Raw genomic sequence first — 9,895 nt, forward strand, 5'->3', positions numbered from 1 at the left:
GTATAGTCTGAGGTCTGGTAGCGTGATTCCTCCTGCTTTGTTTTTATTCCTGAGTAATGTCTTGGCTATTCGAGGTTTTTTCTGATTCCATATAAAACGAAGTATTATTTACTCAAGATCTTTAAAGTATGACAGTGGGGCTTTAATGGTAATTGCATTAAAATTTATCCCCAATTTCTGTAGACCAGAGTTGGTTATTATTTGTTGATAATAAAGTTTTAGAGAAGACTGAATACAAAGACTTATTTCACAAATGATTTTTGAAACCCAGTTACATCTTTTGTAAAAATGTGGCTTTCAGGAAATTTCAGAAGGCAGAAACTTAATGACATAATTTACACAACTGCAGGTTATGCGATGATGGCTTGAGTGCTGTGGTTTGAGATCCACAGGAAACATAAAAAAGTAAATGCTGTTGGGGATTTTGTTACTTTTCACCGTTAGACACTTAACAATTTGGTTAATACAGCATGAGACATTATAATTAAGAGTTTGTAAGGTATCAGAGAATATTTATACTCTAATTGTGAAGGACCTGAAAATTAAAATTTAGATCTTTCTGAAGCTGTAAGTCAGAGTGTACTTACAGAAAGTATGCCAGTGTTTTCTTTATGTCGCATATGGAGTCAGTTGGTGCTTCTAATTTTATTTTTGAAAGAATGTGCTTTTGGGCCATGGCAACTTGCTATGTTCCAGTGACTACAGGTTGAATTCTGTGATGAATTATGAACAATCTCAAATTCAACAATCTCACTCTTGCTCAGGTTGGTTGAACACCTGAGCTTAGGCAATTCACCCACCTCTGCCTCCTAGAGTGCTGGGATTATATAGGCGTGAGCCACCTTACCTGGCCTACATCTATTAATTCGAAACATCAGTTATTACAAGATGTTTTATCTTTACAAATACTTTTTGCCTTTAAGTCTAGCATATTAGTGTGCACATAGCAACTTTTCTTTGGTTAGTGTTGGGACAGTGATTTTTTCCCCCCATCCTTTTATTTTCTATGCTGTTTTTTGTCCTGTGTTTTCAGATTTGTCTTTGAACAGCATGTTGTTTTTATCTGATATAATAATTGCTTTTGACATTTAATTTACCTTCGTATTACTTAGGTCTCTTTATTTTCTATCCTTGTGTCTTCATTATCAAGTATTTTAATTCCACTGTTTTAAGTCCAACAAATCACTATAATTACTGTATGAAATGTCAATATTTAGATTTATCCAAATATTCTTTTTGCATTATTATGCTTCTGAGAATTTTTCTTAAATAATTTCCTTTGAGTGAATGTCTGCTAGCGAAACGTTTTGTTTTGACTTTTTTATACTTCATTATCTTAAAGGCTATCTTGGCAGTTTCTTTCTCTTAAAAGTTATTCTTTCTCTTGTACTGTGGGTTCCTTAATATCTGGTAAAGTCATCAGAGAACTCTCTTGTTCCTTTGACCTTTGGAAGGAAATTTGTTTTTCTTGGGAGGCAAATGTCTCAAGTTCAGGTTAGTTTGATATGGTCTAGTCTGGCGATTAGACTTTGGGGCTATCCTGTTACTGATTTACCCTTTGACTTGGGGGAATAGACTTGACACACAGTGCACAGCCCTTCCCAGGGTCTCTACTGATGGACTGGGAAATCTACCTGAGCCTTTCTCCTTTGCCAGACTCTGACCCTCATGACCTTGTGAATTTGCCAGACTCTCCGCTTAGTCCTGGAGTTTCCAAGTTGTTGCTTTTTGTTTGTCCTTATTTTGCCTGGTGTGTGCTCAGTCGAGGAGTTGGTCATATTCCTCACCTTTAAGTGTGAAATATGTGAAAAATTTTAAAATTCACCTTTTCTTCTCTCTGGGATCTGGGAGTGACATGTTTAATCTTAAGGCTACCACTTTTTCTCTCTCCCATCTTGTAGTCGGGAGATGCTTTGGGTGTGGGGGACAGAGGTTAGTTAGTTCAGGGGTTCCCTTAGGGCATTTTTTCCACTTTCTCCTTCAGCACCTCAAGTCCAGGCTGTCTTGGTTGCTCTCCAAAGTCTTTAATCTGTGTATGTTTTTAAAAATTTATTCCAACTTTTATGGTTGGTGTTCTAGGTCAAAAGGCTTCTCTGATATATAAGCACCTTCTTTATGGTAGATACCACAGCTTTTTAATCATTTGATTTTAGCAGCTGATGGAAATTACTGCCTAGCTCCATTATTTCATTAAGGTTCACAAAATTATGGTTTTTTAATTCTATCATTTCTTCACTAACTTGAATGTTTTCATTAAATAGCTTTTCAGCATGACCTGTGTGATTATCTGAGATTCAGTTCTTATAGGAAAGCCAGGATATGAGAACCAATCTATGTTCTTTTCATCAGCTTTGAGAGGAATGAATTGTTCCCAAGCATTTTCTGAGGGTGAACAGTGTTGTTTTTTTGTTTGTTTGTTTATCAAAATGAACTCAGATTTAATGGTAATTAATGACAAATGAATAATAATTAAAGATTTAAACTTCATATCCTTCAGTCAGTAGAAGTCGTATTTAGTAACTGTCCTGCATTGTCTCAGAGTTGTCCAGCAGGAGGTGCTTCAGGTTGCTGCCTGGATCCTCAGACACACCTCAGAGCCTCTGGGCTCCTTGCTTTCTGGTGTTCTAGATTTATCTTATGTATTTCCAGCTTTTACCCAGTCCTTTAGCAGAATATAGTATTTAAAGGCCATATACTAGAAGTGCTAGGGGGATGGTCATTGTGTTAGGATTTGCAGTGGACAGACAGACTTTCTTTTTTGAAGATTTGATTATGATGCTTACAAAGCAAATTTGGGATTTGGGAAAGCAGATTTCACTCAGCCTCTTTTTTGTATGTATCTCCTATCTCTTATGCCAAACGTCTTTATTCCTAAAGGCTTTTATTCTATTTATCACTCAGTACATCTAAAATAGTTTCAGGATAATGCCATTATTACTAAATAATGTGATTACATATAAAAGCTTGATTCGTAAATTAAACTAAAAAAAGTGATTTTTGCATTTTTTCCTTAATCTCAATAAAGATGTAACAGAGTCTTCTGAAGATAATTAATTCCTTTGTTATTAAGCTATCTATCTATATAATATATATTTGTGTTCATTTGTTTTCTTCCTGTAAAACTTCATTTGTTTTTCCTTAAATTCCTTTAGATAAGACCTATTTATTTTTAAAGACCTCATTATTTTAGAGAAGTTTTAGGTTCACAGCAAAATTGAGAGGACAGTATAGCGGAGAGTTCCCATGTATCACAGGCTCAGCCTCCCATCGTCTGCACTCCTGCTGGAGTAGCCCATTTGCCACCCTAGAGAATCGGTGCAGACGCATCTGTGCCATCTGTGGGCCATGGTTGACTTCAGGGTTTGGACAAACCTGAACGTGTGTCTGCTCTTCTTGTGTAACACAGAGTCTTCACAACCCTAAAATCCTGTGCTCTGCCTGTTCATCCACATCCATTTTCTCACTTGACTCCTGGCAACCACTTATCTTTTTTGCTGTCTTAATAGTTTCTGAGAGGTTTAGGGATAGAGTCCTGGTGACGGTCTACAAGGAGAGGAGGCCAGTCCAGGGATTAAGGATAAGCTTTATTTTATTTTATTTTATTTTTATTTATTTATTTATTTTTTTTGAGATAGAGCCTCAAGCTATCCCCTTGGGTAGAGTGCTGTGGCTTCACAGCTCACAGCAACCTCCAACTCCTGGGCTCAAGCGAGTCTCCTGCCTCAGCCTCTAAAGTAGCTGGGACCACAGGCGCCTGCCACAACGCCCGACTATTTTTTGGTTGCAGCCATCATTGTTGTTTGGCAGGTCCAGGCTGGATTCGAACCTGCTACCTTAGGTGTATGTGGCTGGCGCCTTAGCCACTTGAGCCACAGGTGCCGAGCCATAAGCTTTATTTTAAAGAAGCAGAGTGGAGTCTGACCAGGAGTCAGCCCCCCTCACATCCTTTCAAGGGACTTTTAGTGTAGCTGGAATGTGGGAGGGCATCATGAGAGGTGAGGGAAGTCATCTTTTTGCTGCAGAGTGAATGGTGCTGTGTCTGAGTCTGATTTCAGAATTACTGCCTTCCACAGAAGGTGTTAATCTCACACCAGGGCCTTATCTCCAGTGTCAGCCAGGACCAGGGTAGGAGATACTGATGTTTCCTAAGAACATAAGCTGTGAAATATTCCAGGATTATGGGAAGGGGGTGGCTGTAACCATTGTATTTTTTTCTATCACCTGCTTTCTGTCACTACCGTGTTTCCCTCAAAATAAGACACTGCCTTATATTTATTTTTTCTCAAGAAGACACACTGGGGCTTATTTTCAGGGGATGTCGTCCTCTCCATGCCAAAATGCATGGCGTGGCTATGCATCACTAGGTCTTATTATAGGGGTAGGGCTTATATTTAACAAATGCATAGAAATCCTGCTTGGGCTTATTTTTTGGGTAGGTGTTATTTTCAGGGAAACATGGTAGCTGTCCTCCCAGGATTGCTGTAGTCTTGTCAAGGTCATGAGGATTTTCAGGGGTGTGGGGAGGGGTTGCTGTGGTCCTGTAGTTTGGTTTCTGGCCTGCTTTCTCTCTCTAGCTTGTCAGTATCGTGATGATTTCTTCATGGTTTTCTTTCCCTGCTGGGCACAGTGGCTCACGGTTGTAATCTTAGCACTTTGGGAGGCCAAGGAGGGAGGATTGCTTGAGCTCTGGAGTTTGAGACCAGCCTGAGCAAGAGCGAATCCCTTTCTCTTCTAAAAATAGAAAAATTAGTGGAGGGTGCCTTTAGTCTTAGCTGCTTGGAAGGTTGAGGCAGGAGGATCACTTCAGCTCAGGAGATTGAGGTGGTTGTGAGCTAGGCTGATACCTCGGCACTTTGCACTCTAGCTAGGGTAACAGAGTAAGACGCTCAAAAAAAAATTTTTTTTTCTTTCCAAAATGTCGTGTATGAATCATATATTGCCGTATCAGATTACCTTCTCTCATTTAGTAATATATATTTAAAGTTCCATCATGTCTTTTTATGGGTTGATAGCATTTTTCTTTTTAGTGCTGAATATATTCCATTATCTGGATATATAGTAGTTTATTTATTCACCTACTGGAGGATATACTGGTTCCTTCCATGTTTTGCAATTATGAATAAAGTTGCAGTAAACATCCATGTGCAGGTTTTTGTGTGGATACATTTTTCAGCTCCTTTGGGTAAATACCAAGGAGCACAATTGCTGTACCAGAAGGTAAAAGTTTGTTTGGTTTTGTAGGAAACTGTCAAATTGTCTTTCAAAGTGCTGTACCACTGTGCATGCCTGCAGCGATGAATGAGAGTTCCTGTTGCTGTTCTGTCCTCGCCAGCATTCGACGTCAGCAGTATCTCCTGGATGCTGAGCATTGCAATGAGCGTTGTGGCATGTAGTGGTTTCAGTTCACGTTTCTGTGGTGACACATGATGGGGGCATCCATCAGATGCCCACTTGCCATCTGTATGTGCTCTTTGGGGGAGTGTCTGCTAAGAATTTTCTCACCACCCCCACACTTTTATTTTTTTTAATGGGGATGTTTCTGTTTTTGTTTTTGAATTTTGGAATCTTTGTGTATTTTGGAGAACAGTCCTTTGTCATATGTCTCTTGCAGATATTTTCCCCATTCTGTGGCTAGTCTTTTTATTCTGTTTACTGTCTCAGATCAGAAGTTTTCAATGAAGTAACCGCCTTATAGGTTTCTTTTATGGATTATGACTTTGGTGTCATATATAAAACCAAGTGACTTCTAGTTTTTGGTTTGTCTCCTGCTCCTTTTCCCCCCTCAGTATAAACACGAGTGGGCACGTGTATATGTATATAATGTATGCCCACACCATAATAAATGTTACCAAATTATATGTACTATTCTGCTATATGCCTCTTTGTCTAACAATGTATGTTAGAGATCCCTCCATAGCAACGTATGAATGGTTTTCATTACTTTTTTTTTTATTGATACAGTTGTATGGATGTGTAATAGTTCATTCTGCAGGTACCCTACTGATGGACATTTGGGTTGATTTTCATCTCTCTCTTTTTTTTTTGTTCTGTAAATAATATATATATAATAATTTTTTTTTTTTTTTGCAGTTTTTGGCTGGGGCTGGGTTTGAACCTGCCACCTCTGGCATAGGGGGCTGGTGCCCTACTCCTTTGAGCCATAGGCGCTGCCCAATAATATATATTTTTTTGTGGTTTTTTTTTTTTTTTTTTGGAGACAGTCTTACTTTGTCAGCCTTGGTAGAGTGCTGTGGCATTACAGCTCATAGCAACCTCAAACTCTTGGGCTTAAGCAATTCTCTTGCCTCAGCCTCCTGAGGGACTACAGGCTCCCACCATAATGCCTGGCCATTTTTTGTTGTTACATTTGTTATTGTTGTTTAGCAGGCCCTGGCCGGGCTCAAACTCACCAGCCTCAGTATATAGGGCTAGCGCCCTGGCCTCTGGGCTATAGGTGCCCAGCTTTTTTTTTTTGGACAGAGTTTTACTTGTCACCCTCTGTAGAGTGCAATGACATCACAGCTCACAGCAACCTCCAAGTCTTGGGCTTAAGTGATTCTCTTACCTCAGCCTCCTGAGTAGCTGGGCCTATTGTGGATCCTGCCACAATGCTGGGCTATTTTTTGGTTGCAGTTGTCGTTGTTTAGAAGGCACAGGCCAGACTTGAACCTGCCAGCTTCCGTGTATGTGGCCCGGTGTCCTACTCACTGAGTTATAGGCGCCAAGCCTGTGTTCTTTTTTTATGAAGCAAAGTATTGTTGGAATGGGATTCTAAAGACAGGTATATGAGTTCAAAGAGTAAATACATATATTTCTTTGCAACATTTTATAATGAGTATCAAATGTGCCATAAATTGCAGGGCTTTAGTGGTAAACACCTTACACCCATGAAATGGTAGCATCCATTTATTTGCATTTATTTCTCTAATTGTGTATCACCTAATTTTTGATGCATTTCAGAGTTAAATGCACATATGTATACATCTCCCCTATAAATACTTCAGCACATATATCACTAAGGAGTTTTAATATTTGTACACTTTATTTTTTGGTATAGAACTTATACAATGAAATACACAAATTTTAGGTATACTTGTGAGTTCTGATGAATGTGTGTATCTCTGCAACCTAAGCTCTAATACAGTGTAGAGCACTACTCCCAGCACAGTGAGCTGCCAGGCCCCTTTTTAGTTGATCCTTGACCCTGTATTTTCAGAGATTATCACTGTTTACAAGTTAGATTTTTTGACATACAATCTATGAAAGATTTTGAATGTATTTTAAAGTCATGCTTTGAATTTAGTTCCTAAGGATAATACAGAAAGGTTCTTTTTGGTGTATGACATCAGACAGTTAAGTTCACGAACTCACCCTAAAAATAGTGCTGTAAACCTCACTGCTGAATATCAATCACTGCGGTCACCTTGAGAGTACTTCCCTTACCCAGCACACTGCACCGCATGACCGCATTAATGTACACAGCTATGATTTAATAACAAAACAAGAAAGAGTACGCCCTTGAGAAGCTATGCACTGATGCCAGTCAGTTCCTAGTCTATTCCTTTTTCTTTTTTTTTGGAGACAGAGTTTCATTTCGTCACCCTTAGTAGAGTGCCATGGCGTCCTATCTCACACTAACCTCAAATTCTTGGGGTCAAGCGATTCTCTTGCCTTAGCCTCCTGAGTACCTGGCACCTGCCACAATGCCCAGTTGTTATTTATTTATTTATTTATTTTTTTGAGATTGGGGAAGCCCTCTTGCTCAGGCTGGTCTCGAACCTGTGAGCTCAAGCAGTCTACCTGCCTTGACCTCCCAGAGTGCTAGGATTATAAGCTTGAGCCCCTGCCCCTGGCCTCCTAGTCTGTTCTTCAAAGCAGTTGGAGAACTTACTGGAATGACCATCAGAGCTGTTGTACGAGGTCTGGCAATTAAGTTTGTGAACTCATCCTGGAAATAGTAGTTTGAAAGGTGGACTGGGTGTAGGTGCAGAGCTTCCGGAGGGGAATACTGTGAAAGTCACCCTAGTGAGACTCAGCAGTGAAGTAGGAAGCACTTTTGTTTCTAGGATGAGTTTGAGAACTTAATGTCCAGCTGTCTGTGTGTAGAGGAAATTTGTTTGAGATGTGTCACTGTGAAAACTTGTTTTCTTATTTGGTCTGGATTTCAAAGATACCAACATGACATATTTTGAAGTTTCTCCTCCCCTTCATTCCACAAGCACCCCTGCCACTTTGGAGCAGAACTACGTGGTGTGCGAGCTGCAGCAGAAGATCAGTGTGCTGTTCTCCTTTTTGAGAAGCCATCTGAAGAAGAAGAGTATTGTATTTTTCTCCAGTTGCAAAGAGGTATTGAATTTTTAAAAAAATTCCTGAACTTACTCATGTTAAATTATCCCTTTTGAAATATCAAATTTCAGTTAGACAAATAACTGTAAGAGAAATACAGTGCCAGGTGCGATGAGGGATCTGTAGTCTGTATTGTAAAGGAATCAGTGGATGACACTTTCAGCTTGATGAGAGCAAGAACTTCTTCATTATTGTGCTAATAACACTGGACACATAGTAGCCTTCAATAAATATTAGTAGAATGAGTAGCTGTCAGCTAAAGAGAGGTCTTTATAATCTGATACTCACCCTCTGTAAATACAGACCTGAATGTACCATGTATTTCCACGCCTCCTGTCCTTGTCTGTGCTGATCTGTCTGGAGTGCCCTCCCTGCGTCCTTTCACCCTAACTCTGGGAAATACTTAATGGTGTTGAAGGAGAAGGTCAGCTGTTACACCTGAAAGTCCTTTTTTGACATTGCCTTTTTAAAGTCTCTGTTGCTTCCTTCCCTCTCCTTCGGCAGTGTTTTGTTTTTATCTTTGTTCCGTTTAATAAGTACTTTTTGAACACCAGCCCTGTGGTGGAATGAGGAATTCAGAGATGTATAAGAGAACTTGGTCTCCTCCTCTAAGAAGGGTCCATGGTCTTTGTGGGTGCACGTGTGCCACCTGTCCAGTGTATTTCATGTTCCTAGTGATGTTACAGATCTATTCTAGACCTAGCAGCTTTTGCAGTAGCTTAGCTTCATAAACAGATGAGCGTCTCTCCAGTTTATGGGAAGGTAAGTGGCAATCTGTTTCTATTGTCTACTGGACTCAATCATTTTACCAAGCAATTTTTCTTTTAGAGAGGAAGTCTTGCTGTGTTGCCCAGGCTAGAATGAGTGGCGCACTGATAGCTCAGTGTAACCTGAAACTCCTGGGCTCAGGTGATCTCCCACCTCAGCCTCACATATAAAGAATGACTTCAGTTATTATTATAGGATGTATTTTAGGTTTTCAAAACTTAACAGCTTCCAAAGCAGGATTTGTTCTTGGTATTTAGGTACTAGGAAACAATTTTGAGTTCTCTTTTAAGTTTCTAGTCTGTAATAAATATTCCACTGGTCCCCTTACCATGGTAGATGAAGCGTCCTTGATGGCGTCTGTGACCAGTCCTTCTAGTGTGTTCCAGGCTCTGTCCTCTCACTTGTACGAGTGAGGCTGCAGATATCTACTTTCCCCCTTGTATTTTGTTTTCTCCTCATTCTTTAATATTGCCCATATTTGGAATAAAAGTCCCATGTCCCTTTCTGGCCAGTGCCTCTTTGCCCTTCTTTATAGCAAAGTCTTGTAAAGACGTATCTCTGCGAGCTGGGTCACTTGCCCCTCTGTGCTCTCTTTAGTCTTTCCCTGAATCAGCCATTATTATGAGGTACAGCTTTCCAGGATCAGTGCTTAGTTATTGGTCCTTATTTTATCTGACCTCTCAGGAGCATTAGATACAGCTAAACATTCCCTCCCTCTTTTTTTTTTTTTTTTTTTTTGGCAGTTTTTTGGCCAGGGCTGGGCTTGAACCTGCCGCCTCTG

General features: G+C 39.9%; 1 protein-coding gene across 1 annotated transcript in view; it reads left to right on the forward strand.

Annotated features, from left to right (window-relative positions):
• Positions 1–9,895, forward strand: part of DDX10 (DEAD-box helicase 10) — a 278,013-nt gene that overhangs the window by 18,535 nt on the left and 249,583 nt on the right. Inside the window, exon 7 of the mRNA XM_003794715.2 lies at positions 8,220–8,346. Coding sequence (XP_003794763.1) covers positions 8,220–8,346 — 127 coding nt within the window. The remainder of the gene's footprint in view (positions 1–8,219; positions 8,347–9,895) is intronic.

This window comes from Otolemur garnettii, unplaced genomic scaffold, assembly GCF_000181295.1.
Source record: "Otolemur garnettii isolate 467f Iridium unplaced genomic scaffold, OtoGar3 scaffold00086, whole genome shotgun sequence".
Classification (NCBI taxonomy): domain Eukaryota; kingdom Metazoa; phylum Chordata; class Mammalia; order Primates; family Galagidae; genus Otolemur; species Otolemur garnettii.